The sequence below is a fragment of the Tachysurus vachellii genome, chromosome 21 (assembly GCF_030014155.1).
Source record: "Tachysurus vachellii isolate PV-2020 chromosome 21, HZAU_Pvac_v1, whole genome shotgun sequence".
NCBI classification, from domain to species: Eukaryota; Metazoa; Chordata; class Actinopteri; order Siluriformes; family Bagridae; genus Tachysurus; species Tachysurus vachellii.
The window spans coordinates 17,904,880-17,924,512 of record NC_083480.1 but is presented as its reverse complement, the minus strand read 5'-3'; the positions used below and the strand labels follow the sequence as shown (position 1 = coordinate 17,924,512).

The 19,633-nt window shown below is 41.3% G+C and overlaps 1 protein-coding gene across 1 annotated transcript in view; it reads left to right on the top strand.

Moving 5' to 3' along the window:
* Positions 1-3,703: 3,703 nt before the first annotated feature.
* The window catches only part of rims2b (regulating synaptic membrane exocytosis 2b), a 68,678-nt gene continuing 52,748 nt past the window's right edge, over positions 3,704-19,633 (top strand). The window contains exons 1-4 of the mRNA XM_060897201.1: positions 3,704-3,936; positions 4,296-4,411; positions 11,525-11,735; positions 17,533-17,690. Coding sequence (XP_060753184.1) covers positions 4,296-4,411; positions 11,525-11,735; positions 17,533-17,690 — 485 coding nt within the window. The 5' untranslated portion in view covers positions 3,704-3,936. The remainder of the gene's footprint in view (positions 3,937-4,295; positions 4,412-11,524; positions 11,736-17,532; positions 17,691-19,633) is intronic.

Below are 19,633 nucleotides of genomic sequence, written 5' to 3'. Positions count from 1 at the left end.
CACACACACACTCACACACTCTCTCTCTCTCTCACACACACACACACACCACACATGCACTCACACAACTCTCTCTCTCTTACACACACACACTCTCTCACACACACACACACACAAATAATCTCACTCACTCTCACACACACTCTCTCGCTCACACACACACACACACACACACACACACACACACACACACACAATTTATGTCCACTATGTTTGGTTTTTGTGTTAAACATGTTATCTTAATTTTTCAGTCAAATAAATGAGACTGTTTTATACACAGTGTGTCAGAGTGGAAACTTTTTGCTGATGAAGCAGAATTCAGGCAGCCACCACATTGTAAAACATGGAGCAGAGAGACTGTGTGTGTGTGTGTGTGTGTGTGTGTGTGTGTGTGTGTGTGTGTGTGTGTGTGTGTGTGTGTGTGTGTGTGTGTGTGTGTGTGTGTGAGAGCAATGCTGGGAAGGTCTGGCCCACTGTGTGTAAAAGTGCTTATACAGATGCTGTATTCAGACACACACACACACACACACACACACACACACTTTCTCTCACACACACAGACATACACACACACACGCGCGCACACACACACACACACACACAAAGACTGCAGCTTCTATTATTAGTATTGGTTTATAATTGCAGTATTAAACCCAGTACAGCTGCTGTGTTCAGGGCTGTGATCTTCTGACAGTTTATCACAGGTTTATATTAAAGCGCTTGTTCTGATACATTAAATAAGTGGAATAAAACACTGGGGTGGTAACAGTGACTCAGCTTCCTCACACCTCCGCAGTGTTTAGTGTTTTACTGTAACTTACTCACATAGTGTTTATTACTGATGTACTATAGAGTGTGTGCGTGTGTGTGTGTGTTTGCAGTAAGTGTGCAATTAAACTGTTGGAAATATTTGTGGCAAAAGTTGAAATCAGTGATGACTTGAGTCACAGGGTCACTGTGGTGTGTGTGTGTGTGTGTGTGTGTGTGTGTTTATCCAAATAGCCAAAGGATAAGAATGCTTGACCGTATTTTAACCTTGTAGAGACATTTGGCTTGTTCGAATTATTATTGTTGTTGCTGAAGACTTAAAAGTCCTCATGAATGAGACACATTGTGAATCTGGAATAAAATATAAACAGATTCATTTGAGCAGGATTTTGAAACTAGCTTTAAATGATGAGGTTGAAATATATCTACAGACCTAAAGTTTATATCCAGTTCATCTGGGGTCTGAGATCAGATTCAGGAAGTTCCTCTAAATGGAATGAAGTTCCTCCAGGAAATAATATGAATAGATTTATTTGGTTCTTTTACACGTCATGTACAGAGACTTCGTCCTGCTGCTTGTCTTCTGCTCTGCAGCTCAGCTGTAATCATGAAGGATAAAAGAGGAGGTGAAATTACAGAAGGGAATGTTTACACCATCGTAATGACAGGGTTTCTGCTGCAGTCCAGAGGAACACGGCTCACTAACCGAAGTCAAACTTCTGAATGTTCTCCATCAAATCATTTTTTAAATGTATCCCAATCAAAATGCCAAAGTGTTTGGTCTCTTTGTGTTTCATCAGAAATGACAAACTGATTAAACAGAGAATAAAGTTAATAAAAGGATAAAGAAAGTGAATAAAAAAGAATGGAATTCAGAAACAACAACAACAACAATGCTGCTGTTTAATGCTTGATCAAGATGGAAAAAATTTTAGTGCATTCATATAGAAATGTTACACTAAACCTTAAATCTTAGTAGTTTAAATGTTTGACATCCAACAATGTAAGCTCACTTCACAGGGGATGAAACATCAGCTTCTGCGTCTTGCGTAATCATTTATATGACCAATAGGAGGCGCTGCAGGACCACAGTCACTGTCGGAAACGCAGCAGATTAATGGACAAAATGTCTTGTGTGTATTTAAGGTTGAGTTTATTAGAGTCTGTGTCTTAGTGTAAAGACAGAATTACGTTCTCTCTGAAAGTCAGTAAACCACACACACACACACACACACACACACACACACACACAAACTCCACCCTGTTCTACATGTAAACTCCAAACATTTCTTCTAAGTTGGAAAAGATGTGTGAAGACACAAAGCCAAAAACACATTAGTTTACTACTAATGAACTGCTGTAGTAGAGCAAGACACGCCCCCAGGGGCGGAGCATATACCTGTATGTCGGTATAATGGCAGAGCATGTACCTGTATGTCTGTATAGGGGCGGAGCATATACCTGTATGTCTGTATAGGGGCGGAGCATGTACCTGTATGTCTGTATAGGGGCGGAGCATATACCTGTATGTCTGTATAGGGGCGGAGCATGTACCTGTATGTCTGTATAGGGGCGGAGCATATACCTGTATGTCTGTATAGGGGCGGAGCATGTACCTGTATGTCTGTATAGGGGCGGAGCATGTACCTCCTGTATGTCTGTATAGGGGCGGAGCATGTACCTGTATGTATATATATATATATATATATATACATATATATATATATATATATATATATATATATATATATAGGGGCGGAGCATGTACCTGCATGTCTGTATAGGGGCGGAGCATATACCTGTATGTCTGTATAGGGGCGGAGCATATACTTGTATGTCTGTATAGGGGCGGAGCATATACCTGTATGTCTGTATAGGGGCGGAGCATAATTGTATGTCTGTATAGGGGCGGTGCATATACCTGTATGTCTGTATAGGGGCGGAGCATATACCTGTATGTCTGTATAGGGGCGGAGCATATACCTGTATGTCTGTATAGGGGCGGAGCATATACCTGTATGTCTGTATAGGGGCGGAGCATATACCTGTATGTCTGTATAGGGGCGGAGCATATACCTGTATGTCTGTATAGGGGCGGAGCATGTACCTGTATGTCTGTATAGGGGCGGAGCATATACCTGTATGTCTGTATAGGGGCGGAGCATATACCTGTATGTCTGTATAGGGGCGGAGCATATACCTGTATGTCTGTATAGGGGCGGAGCATATACCTGTATGTCTGTATAGGGGCGGAGCATGTACCTGTATGTCTGTATAGGGGCGGAGCATATACCTGTATGTCTGTATAGGGGCGGAGCATATACCTGTATGTCTGTATAGGGGCGGAGCATATACCTGTATGTCTGTATAGGGGCGGAGCATATACCTGTATGTCTGTATAGGGCCGGAGCATATACCTGTATGTCTGTATAGGGGCGGAGCATATACCTGTATGTCTGTATAGGGGCGGAGCATATACCTGTATGTCTGTATAGGGGCGGAGCATATACCTGTATGTCTGTATAGGGGCGGAGCATATACCTGTATGTCTGAACTCTGAACACAGCCCTACATGTTAAACAGAGAAGGATTTGGGATGTAATTTGATGCTCGCTTATTAGGCGCACTACATAAGGTGTAATAAGCTATCTAGCACTCGAGTGCGCTTCTTCACCCTGTCTAGTGTCCTGTGTGTTCACTAGGAAGTGCGCAGGATGTCCATGTAGGCTTCACCCTGCGTTTTGTCCCCGCAGGCCTTCCATATAAAACCAGCCGCACGGGAAGCTGGTGACGCAAGCACGCCTGGCCCCGCCCACCTGCTTCATTCCGCTTCATTCTATTCCATTTCCTTTTTTTTTTTGCATCCATTTTTTCCCGCATTTAAGTAATCTGTGGGAAAAAACATATCACCCAGGGGGAGAGGAGAGGAGAGGAGAGGAAAGGAGAGAAAGAAAAAAGGAGGGAATAAGGAAGGGAAAATAAAAGAAGGGAGGAGGGCACAAAAAATACTATCAAAGGAAATCAAATAAAGGCCTCGGGATTTATTTATATATTGTTTTTTATTTATTTATTTTTTTGTGAATGAGCCTGACACTGAGAGTGTCTGCAGTCAGCAGGAGAAATGGGTTAGACTGGGATTAGTCATGGTGTGGAGCTAAAAACCTAAAGGTAAGAGGTCGATTTGTGTTTGTATTTATGACCGTGTTGTTACTCACCACATGCACACACACACACACACACACACACACACACACGCACACGCACACGCACACACACTTCAAACGTAATGCAGTGCAGGTTTAAATAATACAGCTCTAATGATGCATTTAGAAGCATGATGCTGCATGTGGACAGAAATGTGCATGTGATGATGATGATGATGATGATGATGTCCATGTGCTGCATTGCATTTCACTGCAGAGCCTCATACTCTCAGCACACACCTCTGAAGGAATGATTATGTTCTATTTGTGTTTATGACATGTTTCAGCCCAGGGTGTGTGTGTGTGTGTGTGTGTGTGTGAAAGATGTCAGCTCCGGAGATGCCGGATCTGAGCCACCTGACTGAGGAGGAGAGGAAGATCATCCTCTCGGTCATGGATCGGCAGAGGAAAGAGGAAGAGAAGGAGCAGTCCATGTTGAAGTGAGCAAGCTGATTGGTCTTGTGTGTGTGTGTGTGTGTGTGTGTTTGTGTGTGTGTGTGTGTGTGTGTGTGTGTGTGTGTTGTCTCTTTAAAACGTTATTTTTAGAGCTGGGAAATCCAACACCGCAGCTTGCCGGGGCTGAGACAGAAAATGTCCCGCGGTGTAAACACGCACAGGACACGCGCACTGGAGCTTTCCCCGGTTCTACGTGTATTTTTTTTCACTAACGCATCTACAGCATGCGTGTTATTGCAGGGTGTCAGTGTGCATCTGGTTGCACGGCTGGTTTCGGTTAGATCAGGGTTAGCTCGGGTTGAGGGTTTGATCTTTGCTGAGCTCGGCTCTGAGCGCCATCTTCCTTTCTTTCCTTATCACTCATTTCTGTGATCATTTCATTAAACCAGTCATTTCCACAGTCATCTACGGGTTTTAGAATCTTCTGTGCCGGCGTGGTCCTACCTTCTTTCAGTGTATGTATGTGTGTGTGTGTGTGTGTGTGTATGTGTGTGTGTTTGTGTGTGTGTGTGTGTGTGTGTGGGGTTTTATTTTCAGCACCACGGCGCTGTCCGCTCAATACGGGCTCCGTCTCAAACAGCTCTCTATTACACGTTTAGGGCACTATGTAGGGCACTATGTAGGGCACTATGTAGGGCACTATGTAGGGCACTATGTAGGATATAGAGGAACATTAATTCATATTTAATGTGCTACATTACTATAGAGAAGATGAAGATGAGTCACTAAAGAATCTCTAATGACCTATCACACTCACTATATAGTATTTCACATCTAGAGGTGTAACTCTTATCCCTCCTGATTATATATGCGTGTGGCATAAACCATGTGTGTGATATTTTCTTTATTTAATCTTAAATATGATCCTACGACAGTGTGCCTGTAGAAACACCGGAAATCCCCCCAACTGTAGAAAAGTCAGCAGAGCGTTGAAACCTGTCTGAACCTTTACATCAAACTTTCCAGTAAAAAAAAGAAAGGTGTTTAAATTTGCATCTCTATTCATTATTATTATTATTTTTATGCACAGCACAGAACTGTTTGGGGTGATGTTTGTCTGTGACAAACAAAAATGTTCTTCATTATGTACACTATACAGATAAAAGTATGTGCACCCCTGACCATCACACCCATATGAACGTCTTCCACCCCAAAGTCTGAAGCTCACAGATGTACTGAGCGTCTCTGCGTGCTGTAGCTTTACACTTTCCCTTCACTGGAACTACAAACCCTGTTATATCGTGACAATGTCCCTGTGCACAAAGCACAAAGCAGCTCCATGAAGACATGATGTATAGGTGAAGGTTGGAGTGAAGAACTCGAGTGTCCCACACTGAGCCCTGACTCTTACTTAACACCACTGAACACCTTTGGGATGAACTGGAACTGGAGTCTCCTCAACATCCCAACATCAGAGTCTGATCTCACTGATGCTCTTGTAGCCGAACGAACACAAATCCACACAGACACAATCCAACATCTAGAACCTTCTGAGAGGAGAAGAGTGGAGCTGATTATAACAGTAAAAGGACCAATTCTACATTGATGCCCACTGTTTTTGAATGGACACATACAGGTGTGCTGGTCAGGGTACACAAACTTTTGGCCAATTCTTTAGTCAGATGTAAAAAGTTGTAAGCTTTCAAAATCCACTAAAAATGAAAAAGAAAGCCAGTAGTGATGTTTAAAGGTCCAGTGAAGAGCAGCAGCATGGTGGTGAATATCGTAAGAGTTATCTGTTTGATTCTCTTTATCAGCTGAAGAAAAGTCACTTAGTGTTTGAACTTCAGCCTCGATGTGTTTCTGTTCACACGAAATAATCTCAGATTCATTCATTCAGTCACTTCACATTCTGCTGGTACTCAGCACTCAGGGTGTGTGACGTCACAGAGATGTGAATAGCTCTAACACTCCTTCACATTATTTTACACTTTCACACTTTTTTTCACAACTTGTAACAAACTGAAACAGAAGCTGTGAGACACACACGCGCACACACACATACACACACACAAATACACTCACACATACACACATATAAACACACATAAACACACACTGTCTCACATACACACACTCACATACACACTTACACGCGCACACACACATACACACACAAATACACACACACACACTCACTCGCGCACGCACACATACACACAAATACACACATACACACTCACTCACACATACACACAAAAACACACACACTGTCTCACATACACACACTCACATACACACTTACACACACACAAATACACACAAATACACACATACACACACACACTCACACACATACACACACAAAAACACACTCACACTGTCTCACACACTCTCACACACACACTAACACACACACTCACTCACTGTCACACACTTACACACGTTTGTTGGCACAGAAACAGGAGGTTCAGCAGGTTCATGTACAGAGAGGGAGAGAGTGTGTGTTTGTGTGAGACACAATGTGTGAGTGTGTGACAGTGTGAGTGTGTGTTTGTGTGACAGTGTGAGTGTGTGTGTGTGTAACAGTGTAAGTGTGTGTGTGTATGAGACAGTGTGAATGTGAGTGTGTGAGTGACAGAGTAAGTGTTTGTGTTTCTGTGTGTGTGTGTGTGAGAGAGAGAGAGAGAGAGAGAGAGAGAGAGAGAGAGAGAGAGAGAGAGACAGCAGCACCGAACAGACTGAGCTGCTGTCATCAACACTGTAGAGTAAAGAATGAAAATAGTTTCAGTGTTTGTTCAGAATCCTGAAGTAAATAAAGTAATGAACAAAAAACTTTAACCTGAACTGGTCAGAAGGCTGGAATTAAACAGATATGAGCTAAACTGCTAATCCAGTGCTGAGTAGCTCACAAACTAGGAAACAAACTGATAAAGGAGGACATTGTGCAAAGCATTCTGGGAAATAAGCTCGGAGAACCTCAGAAGTTTATTATTTTGATTATTACTGTGAGATAAAACTTGGTGCTTTTCCCGGGAGATTCCGTCACTCCTCTTGTTCCCTGTGCTTTAATGGACTGTACCGTGGACAGCATTTTGTTCAGGCCTAATTATTCCTCTCAGATCCTATTATCGTGATGGAATTAGCTGAGCGCTAAGCTGCAGCGACAGATCAGAAGATGATGGTGGTGAAAGCTCAGCTGTTTGCTAACCATGCTCTCGCCGTGACTGACTGTTACATCATGGGTTTCTTATATATATATAAATATAAATAGAGAGAGAGATAGTTGTCTCTTGTGGGTGTGGCCTGGACAGAAAACACAATATAAAGCCTCCAGCTGACTGACAGTTAACACACGTTAGTGTTTAAGTTTAATTTCCTCTTGTCTTCGTTCTCAGAGTAACAGCGTGAGCTAACTGTACTAGCTACAGACTCACAGACACAGACGAGCTCAGCTGCTCAGGTCTGAACTTTATTTTTCTCTGAAATGTCTCTCTACACGTTTTATTACAGGATCAGTAAACTACGTGGGGGGGGGGGGGGGGCTGTAATAAATAGAGCTGTAAGGATCAGATCCCTCTGAGGAATCGTCTCTATACAACGTCATAGTGAATATGTGTAGAACTGACTGTACAGTAACTCTACACTAACTCTACACTAACGTTACACTAACGTTACACTAACTCTACACTAACGTTACACTAACTCTACACTAACTCTACACTAACGTTACACTAACTCTACACTAACGTTACACTAACGTTACACTAACTCTACACTAACTCTACACTAACGTTACACTAACTCTACACTAACTCTACACTAACGTTACACTAACGTTACACTAACTCTACACTAACGTTACACTAACGTTACACTAACTCTACACTAACTCTACACTAACGTTACACTAACGTTACACTAACTCTACACTAACTACACTAACTCTACACTAACGTTACACTAACTCTACACTAACTCTACACTAACTCTACACTAACTCTACACTAACGTTACACTAACTCTACACTAACGTTACACTAACTCTACACTAACTCTACACTAACTCTACACTAACTCTACACTAACGTTACACTAACTCTACACTAACTCTACACTAACGTTACACTAACTCTACACTAACTCTACACTAACGTTACACTAACTCTACACTAACGTTACACTAACTCTACACTAACTCTACACTAACGTTACACTAACGTTACACTAACTCTACACTAACTCTACACTAACGCTACACTAACTCTACACTAACGCCACAATAACGCCACACTAACTCTACACTGACGTCACATGGTGACATGTAACATGACACAACACCACATGACACAACATCACATGACACAACACCACACAACACCACACAACACCACATGACACAACATCACATGACACAACACCACACAACACCACATGACACAACACCACACAACACCACATGACACAACACCACACAACACCACATGACACAACAACACATGACCCAACACCACATAACACAACACCACATAACACAACAACCACACGACACAACACCACATAACACAACATGACACAACACCACACAACACCACATGACACAACACCACACAACAGCACATGACAACAACACAAAACACAACACCACATAACACAACATAACACAACATGACACAACACCACACAACACCACATAACACAACATCACATGACACAACACCACACAACACCACATAACACAACATCACATGACACAACACCACATGACACAACACCACACCACACAACACCACATAACACCACGCAACATAACACCACACAACACAACATGACACAACACCACACAACACAACATCACATGACACAACACCACATGACACAACATCACATGACACAACACCACATGACACAACACCACACCACACAACACCACATAACACCACGCAACATAACACCACACAACACAACATGACACAACACCACACAACACAACATCACATGACACAACACCACACCACACAACACCACACCACACAACACCACACCACACAACACCACATGACACAACACCACACCACACAACATCACATGACACAACACCACATGACACAACACCACACCACACAACACCACATGACACAACACCACACCACACAACATCGCATGACACAACACCACATGACACAACACCACACCACACAACATCACATGACACAACACCACACCACACAACACCACATAACACCACGCAACATAACACCACACAACACCACATGACACAACACCACACCACACAACACCACATAACACCACGCAACATAACACCACATGACACAACACCACACCACACAACATCACATGACACAACACCACATGACACAACACCACACCACACAACACCACATGACACAACACCACACCACACCACACAACATCGCATGACACAACACCACATGACACAACACAACAACACATGGTGTTGTGTGTTGTCATGTTGTGTTGTGTTATGTGGTGTTGTGTACAAAACCCGAGCGCTCTACAGTCAGTCATTTTAGATTAGTCTCCATGTGGAGAGTCTCAGACACACGTTTTCTTGTCCTCTGTGTTTTCTCCTTTCTTTTTCAGAGGACAACTAAAAATATTTAAATTAAAAGTTAAAATTAAACCTAAAATAAGTAAACAAAAAAACCTCTGGTCAGTCGACAGAACCCTAACAAGGCAAAGTGTTTTTGTCATGAAGTATTACACAATCTGATGGTTTGTGTGTTGAGCAGCTTTTTGTCTGCCGTCTTTATTAGTGACGTGAAGACGATTCTGTGTCTTTAACATCATCAGCAGCTCAGTCACTTTGTCATCAGTACATTTTTTTTATTTTACTTTCTTTTGTGTTGCTTAGTATATTATCTTTAGCTCCCATTACATATGTTATTAATATGATTATTATTATTATTATGATTATTATTTTTCATGCATTTGGAATATTATTTACTGCATCTATTTTATTTTGTTCATCATTTTCTTTTTGTTCTTGTTGAGCTCTATAAAATATCTTTCTAGGGAATCTCTCAACAAAGGCCCAATGTCTCAGCTTTCTCAGTAAGTACACAAACACTGTGAGTTCTTAGTGCTGTGTGTGTGTGTGTGTGTGTGTGTGTGTGTGTGTGTGTGAGAGAGAGAGAGAGAGAGAGAGAGAGAGAGAGAGAGAGAGAGCGAGAGCAAAATAAGGAATGAAGTGTTTCACTGCTGTTTGTTTGTTCTTGCTTGAATTAATTTTTAATAATAATTCTATTGGCTGTCTTGAAGATTTTTAAAGTAATAATAATAATAATAATAATAATAATAATAATAATAATTACACTTTAATTAATTGCTGCACCAGTTAGAACTGAAATTAAATTAGAATCTATTGTAAAGTTTTATGTGAGAATCTGATTTTGAATCAAACTCTGATACAAATTATGATTCTTCTCCATATTTTTATTGTAATCCTCACTCTTTTATTTCAATTCTCAATTTAATTTCAATTCAGTTTGATTGGAAATCTGCTGTCGTTCTGATTTTGGTTTTTGTTTTGATCATAATTTTCTTATATATATATAATCCTAAGTTTACTTGTATTCCATGTCTATGATTGTAATAAATATTATTATTATTATAATGCAGTGATTCAAACTTCTGACTGTCATTCAGTTTTTATTTTCATTTTTTAATAAAACCTTTGTTTTATTTCTACTGATGCAAACCAATTTCCGTTTTAATTCAAGATCTATAATTGTATAACTTCTCATTCTCTTTACAATTCTGAATTATTTTAATTTTAACCCAATTGTAACTCTTTGTCCTCCTAAATACAGCTTTATTTGTGATTAGAGATTTTTAATTTTAATTCAAACGTTTGTTAGAAACCTTTGTTTCTAAATCTGCATATCTGAATCTAAATCTGAATATTTTGTTTACACTTTAAATGTAATTTGGGTTTTAAACTAAAATTTGATTTATAACTTCTAATATGAATTTGCATGCTGATTCAGATGTTTGGCTGATTTTGAATCTGATTCTAATTTGATGTAAATAGATTTGGATTCTGATATTTGTTTACATTCTGACTGGGATTTGATTCTGATTGTGATTGAGATGCTTCTCTCTCCTCTCTACAGGAGGCTGCATCAGCAGTTTGAGATGTATAAGGACCAGGTGAAGAAACTTGGAGACGAAACTCCGAAGAATCAGGAGCAGAAGAGTGACTCTCCAACCTGCGGGATTTGCCACAAAACCAAATTTGCTGACGGCTGCGGTCACGTTTGTTCTTATTGCCAAACCAAGTTCTGTGCTCGCTGCGGGGGTCGAGTGTCTCTGCGCTCCAACAAGGTAACAGATCCACCTTAGTGTTTATATCTGTGTGTGTGTGTGTATGTGTATGTGTGTGTGTATGTGTGTGTGTGTGTGTGTGTGGTTTTATTCTCTGTGGTGTCTTTTTGTCTACATTTAGAGATATTAGGTATTCGGTTTCATTCATATTAGAAACACGACACATCACTTACATTCTCTACAATACTTACAAATGTCAGCTTGGCCTTTTGGTCCTGTGAGTCATGTGACTTCACTCAAGGTGGTCTTCACTCAAGGTGGTCCACATTTCTGCAAAAGAAATTAATAAAGCGTTCTTACTCACTGACTTTAACATTTTAATTCTGTTTCTATTCTTCTGTAATGCTACATTAAAGGTGGGGTCTCCGTTGTTTGAGAAATGCTTTAGAAAACTGCTTTGGGCCGCCAAACAAAAACAAAACAAACGTGTAGCCAATGAGCAGAAAGGGCGGAATATGGGCGGAGCGAGTGTTCAGTGCGCATGTGTGACATTAGCAGAAAGCAGTTTTAACATTGACATGGAGGATAAAAACAAAGAAAGAAAGAGAAGAAAGACTTACGATAAGGTAAGAAGTAGGACGTGTTAATATAGGATCAGCTTTCCAGCGCTGGAGAGAACTGAACGTCTTCCGAGTGAAACGGAGCTAAACCTTTCACGGTACAACACACAGTACTACACAAACACATTTGTATTACCATAGTATTACTCATTGTGTTCATTTATTGATAAAAAAAATCCCCTCTGCCAGCTGGCGGAGCTATTAATACAAGGGTGGGACCCATTTGGGTTAGGGGTGTATTTGTTGGTGATTTTAAATGTCAACATTGGCTTTCAAACAACGGAGACCCCACCTTTAAGACCTTGTCAGTTGTTAAAAGTGTTATAGAAATAAATCGAATTAAATTTTAAAGCTCATTTGCTGAATTCCTGACTGTGTGAACTGTATAACGGATCAGTGAAGACACTGAATTACAGACGTGCCGCTACATCACTCTCTCGAATCTTGTGTACATGTACTTTAGCCTGAAGATCATATGACGTCTCTGTTTTTTAAAGGAAGCCATGTTTCTTGATGTCCATAAACGTGGTGCCGCCAGGATTTTGTGGATGTTTTTGATTTTTACTGCAGCTTTTCTCAGATGAAATGTTTTGTTCTTTCACTCAAATCAGTGAAATCACAAACACAGGATTCTTCTATTAAACTCCTCCCAGTGAAGACACATACAGTGTTTAAGGACTTTCTAAGAGAGCTGTACTGATGTTCCACTGAACTGAATGAGTGCTGTGACATCACACGATCAGATCTGCAGAACATCACTGAAAAACTGCAAGATCCTAATGTGTTTAAGTGAGAAATGCAGCGTTCATACTGTACACGTGGACGCAGGAAGCGTCTGTGCGTCCTGGATCTACACTCCTCCTCTTTTATTTCTTCCTTTATTCCTCAACTTGGTAAAACCTTGAAGATGGAGGACTCAGAGGAATCAAGGAGACATCAGTTAGAGTTTTGAGAATCACCCAGAGAGTTCCTCACTCCTGCAGAAGTTTCGCATGTGTTCCACTAGGAGGCAGTGTTTCTTCCATCTCCCTCTCCCACTCACTCTCTCGCTCTCTTTCTCCTCCCATCCCCCATCTCCTCACACACTGATGGACATTTAAAGGTGCACAGTAAAGATCTGAAAGTCTGGAACTTTTCTTCAGGTTCTGAACTCCAGCACATCTATTCATATTTTTGTGACACAGATAACATTCGGGTCATTTTGCCTAAGAAATGAACAATCAGGAGGAGTCTGATCAGGAGGAGTCTGATCAGGAGGAGTCTGATCAGAGGGAGTCTGATCAGAGGGAGTCTGATCAGGAGGAGTCTGATCAGAGGGAGTCTGATCAGAGGGAGTCTGATCAGAGGGAGTCTGATCAGGAGAATATTGCTCTAAAATCCACGGAAGGGTTAAACGATTACTGAAGTCATTGTGGAGTTTGGTTAGTGTAGGAGTGGAGTAGTGTAGAGAGGTAGAGTTAAGTGATCGTTACATCACATATGTAAAATCACCAGGTTCATGACATCTCACGTGTAAAATCACCAGGTTCATGACATCTCACGTGTAAAATCACCAGGTTCATGACATCACACGTGTAAAATCACCAGGTTCATGACATCTCACGTGTAAAATCACCAGGCTCATGACATCACACGTGTAAGGCTCATGACATCTCACGTGTAAAATCACCAGGTTCATGACATCACACGTGTAAAATCACCAGGTTCATGACATCTCACGTGTAAAATCACCAGGCTCATGACATCTCACGTGTAAAATCACCAGGCTCATGACATCACACGTGTAAAATCACCAGGTTCATTACATCACACATGTAAAATCACCAGGCTCATGACATCTCACGTGTAAAATCACCAGGTTCATGACATCTCACGTGTAAAATCACCAGGTTCATTACATCTCATGTGTAAAATCACCAGGCTCATGACATCTCATGTGTAAAATCACCAGGTTCATGACATCACACGTGTAAAATCACCAGGTTCATGACATCACACGTGTAAAATCACCAGGTTCATGACATCTCACGTGTAAAATCACCAGGCTCATGACATCACACGTGTAAAATCACCAGGTTCATTACATCTCACGTGTAAAATCACCAGGCTCATGACATCACACGTGTAAAATCACCAGGCTCATGACATCACACATGTAAAATCACCAGGCTCATGACATCACACGTGTAAAATCACAAGGTTCATTACATCTCACGTGTAAAATCACCAGGCTCATGACATCACACGTGTAAAATCACCAGGTTCATGACATCTCACGTGTAAAATCACCAGGCTCATGACATCACACGTGTAAAATCACCAGGTTCATGACATCTCATGTGTAAAATCACCAGGTTCATGACATCTCGCGTGTAAAATCACCAGGCTCATGACATCTCACGTGTAAAATCACCAGGTTCATGACATCACACGTGTAAAATCACCAGGTTCATGACATCTCACGTGTAAAATCACCAGGTTCATGACATCACACGTGTAAAATCACCAGGTTCATTACATCTCACGTGTAAAATCACCAGGCTCATGACATCACACGTGTAAAATCACGAGGTTCATTACATCACACGTGTAAAATCACCAGGCTCATGACATCTCACGTGTAAAATCACCAGGTTCATGACATCTCACGTGTAAAATCACCAGGTTCATGACATCTCACGTGTAAAATCACCAGGTTCATGACGACTCACGTGTGTTTGATGATAGATCTTTCTGTGAGTTTTACCATCATTTGGTTGGCAGATGAAGGGCTTCAGAGATTTCAAGATCTCCAGTCAAATCACTTTGATTCACTCTCACACACACACACACACACACACACACACACACACACACACACACACACACACACACACATGCTCCTACGTGTTTGATCTAAAATCACAGATCTTCAGCCCTCGGCTAAAGCGGGATGTTGTGTGTTGAAGCGATGGACCTGATCGGGTTGCAGTAAAGTGCTGGGTGACCAGATTCTTTTACAGTCCAGACTCGATGATGTCAAGTAGCTCATACCATGGCCTGGTTCACACACACACACACACACACACACACACACACACACACACATTTGTATGTTTTCTGGAAGCTAAGACAAACAGACACAAAATTCTCTTAATCAACAAACCGTGTTTTTTCCTACTGATGTTCAGCCAAGTGCTTTTTTATTTCACTATTTCTGTCAAAAATTCTCCATTTAATTCAAATGTTAAACTGCTACAAAACCTATTAAAACCTTTCTTACCTTATAAAGATGTTTCTTGAGTTGTGTTCAGTATTTTATGAGCCATGATGATGAGCTGGAGTCAAACTTTAGCTGCTTGACACCGTCTAGTTTGATGAATAATGTAGGAATAACAAGTAGCTCAGCGCTGCACACTTCACTTTAAGTGACATCGAGCAGAAGGACGTCAGCGTGACCTTGTTTTCATATTTGTGGTCGTTGGTGCCAGACGCTCCGTCCTCATTTGGAAAATGCCTGGATTTCTCTCAGTTTTCATGAATTTAAGAGAGACTGACAGCGTAGCGTTTAGCATCCTGACCAGAGGATCCTGCTCTGAAAACAGACTTTACTCTTTAATCAGGAGCACGAAGCCTTCAGTGAGCTGCAGGATGAGTCGCACCAACACCATGGGTAGGAAACCTGTGTGTTTTAACTCTAGCTGCAGTAACGTGGGGTCATATTTATTAGCTACATGTTTAACAGAAGGACTTCAGATCTCTTCAGACTGCTGCTTTTTATTTCTCGTGATATGGAACTGTTCAGTAATCTAGACTTTGGTCTAATTCAGAATATAGACTCTGATTAATCCAGAACCTGCAATAAAATCCTCATTAGTCAAGAAATAAAAATCCAGAATTGACTTGAAATCTGTTAACAATTCAGAATTAAATAAAAAAAAATCCTAGCAGCACAATAACAGTTTAATAAACTAAAGTTCAATCGGATTTAAAGCTTAAAATTGTTAATTATCTGGAGTTGAACCTTAAAACTGTTATTTTAGACCCAGAATTTAAAGGCTTGAATCAGACTTTTGTTCTAAATAATACATTAGTCAGAATAATCCATTCTCAAGTGTCGTAAAGTAGAAAGACAGACAGACAAAGGGAGAGACAGACAGACAGACAGACAAGGGGAGAGACAGAGAGACAGACAAAGGGAGAGACAGACAGACAGACAGACAGACAGACAGACACACAAACAAAGGGAGAGACAGACAGACAGACAGACAAGGGGAGAGACAGACAGACAGACAGACAGACAGACAGACAGACACACAAACAAAGGGAGAGACAGACAAGGGGAGAGACAGACAGACAGACAGACAGACAGACAGAGGGAGAGACAGAAAGCAGGCCGACAGAATGTCAGACAGACAGAAGGACAGGCATGCAGACAGAAAAACAGACAGAAGTACAAACAGAAAGACAAACAGACAGACAGACAGAGAGGCAGACAAAAAGACAGACAGACAGAAAGACAGACAGAAAGACAGACAGAAAGACAGAAAAAGGCAGGCAGACAGAATAATAGACAGAAAAAGACAGAAGTACAAACAGAAAGACAGACAGACAGACAGACAGACAGATAGAAAGACAGACAGAAAAAAAAGCAGGCAGACAGAATAATAGACAGAAAAAGACAGAAGTACAAACAGAAAGACAGACAGACAGACAGACAGACAGACAAACAGAAAAAAGCAGGCAGACAAAAAGACAGACAGACAGACAGAAAGACAGACAGAAAGACAGAAAAAAAGCAGGCAGACAAAAAGACAGACAGACAGACAGACAGACAGACAGAAAGACAGAAAAAAAGCAGGCAGACAGAAAGACAGACAGACAGAAGGACAGGCATGCAGACAGAATAATAGAAAAACAGACAGAAGTATAAACAGACAGACAGACAGACAGACAGACAGAAGGATAGAGAGACATATCGAAGGACAGACAGAAAGAAGTCCAGCTCAGACTACGCCCACTTCAGGTGAAACTCCGCTACAGATTACTGCTGAATGTAGCACTGATAGGTTTCTTTCCATGTTCACTGGTCTCAGCTAATCCTGCTTTCTGCAATCTAAAGGCATGAATCTCAACCAGAGTAAAGAATTGTTCCAAAATAACTAACAATAAAAATAGAATGAAAGACATTAGAAGAATCTTGTAAAGATGTCATCATCTCCAGGACAGTGACACACCGCCTGTCCTTTCTGTTGCAGGTAATGTGGGTTTGCAACTTGTGCCGAAAACAACAAGAAATCCTCACCAAGTCAGGCGCCTGGTTCTATGGAGGTGCTGAGGTCCGAAAGTTAGGACCTGAGGTCAAAGGTCATCTAGACTCGTCTGGATTAGCTGTGAAAAGTGTCCCAGTGGACAGGTGAGTGCAGACCTGCTTCTCTTTTCTCTCCAGAAGATCATCATTCAAACGTGGTCTTCAGAAATGAAAGCAGTAGGAATGAGATGACGATGATGATGACGACGACGATGATGATGATGATGATGATGATGATGACGACAATGATGATGATGATGATGATGATGATGATGATGATTACAGTGGTATATGTGACATGAGAAAATGTGAAATGACAGTGGTCATGATGATGATGATGACATCGAAGATTTTAGTGGTGAAGCTGAAGGTGGTGGTGACTGTAACGATGATGAAGATGTTGGTAGTACTGAAGAAGAAGTAGATGATGGTTTTGATGATGAAGATTGGTTGATGAGAGGTGATTGTGTTAAAGATAAAAAAAGAACGATTGTGATAAAGATGATGATGATGATGATGAAATATTATCATGATGGTAACAGTAATAGCGATGATGATGATGATGATGATGAAGAATACATACAGTTTAGATCGTTGTTTCTGATCCTCTGCCTGAGCGGAAGCTCTGGAGATGGAACAAAAGTACACCCTGGAACACAGCCAGAGTGTGTTTGAGTGTGACAAACGGTCTGTACAGAGTGTATCAGAGAGAGAGAGAGAGAGAGAGAGAGAGAGAGAGAGAGAGAGTGCGTGTTTGGGCTCTTGGCTATACATCTGATACACTCAGCAGCAGCAGCGCTTAAATGCAGCGCGAGGAGGCAGTGTGATGGACGTGTTGTGGGTGGTTTCTTTCTCCTGAGAAAACGGAACATTAGAGGCAAGAGTAAGAGCAGGAGCAGGAGGAGGAGGAGGAGAAGAAGGAAGTGGAGGAAGATGATGAGATGAAAATGCAATTTGAGACGTTGCGACACTTTTGCAGCTCTGTTTTGTCCCGTTTTAATGCGTCCACGCCTAGGAATGTCTCGCAGACAGAGCTCGTAGTGAACAGCGGGTGAGTGATGTGAACACACACACACACCTACACCCACACTCGTACACACATACACATGTGCACTCGGTATCATAGGTGTTCAGGTCAGTGACTAATCCGCTGAAGAAGCTGCAGATTCATATTATATGTTTTAAAAGATGGGTTGAAAATAGGTTGAATATCAAATCTCTCAGCAGTGGACGTTTCTAGTGCACTACATGAGGAGATCTTCACCATTATTTTACATCTTCTATGCTGCGTTTCTGGGATTTGGCCAGTAAATTTTCGACACGTCACACTTGCGCAATGTATCATAAATAACCTCTTGTATTGGCAACTAGTGAGAGATGCGACTTTTACCTTCAGCAGTCATTTCTGAAATGTTTTGTTCACTACAGCTAACATTTAGTACACAACTGTGTATCAGACTCATGCTCATACGGAGTAACATACTGATATCTGCCTCCGAAAGCAAAACTGAAAGCGAGGATTACTTTACTTTATGTCCACTAAGCAGCATATAATGAGACTTTGTTAGCCTTGTTAGCCTACGCAGTCCAACAACCTCCACAGCAAACAACGATCAGTCATCCAAAGCCATGAATTTCATTATTTTTACTTATATTTCACACTTTAGCACTGAAGTTTTTATTCTTTTTTCCTCTCATTCACAGTAGCAGGTGACAATTCACATGCATTGGCTGTAGTTTGTCTCTTGTGGGTGTGGCCTGGCCAGTGTTTGTTTGTTTGTTTGTTTGTCTTTGAATTTTGATGAAAAAATGCTTAAAACTACTACTAACCATAGCACAAATAAAATTACACACATCAGAGGGAGTGTTGTTGGTAGTGGGATGGAGCGTTGTTGGTGGAGGAATGGAGCGTTATTGGTGGAGGAATGGAGCGTTATTGGTGGAGGAATGGAGCGTTGTTGGTGGAGGAATGGAGCGTTATTGGTGGAGGAATGGAGAGTTGTTGGTAGAGGGATGGAGCGTTATTGGTGGAGGAATGGAGAGTTGTT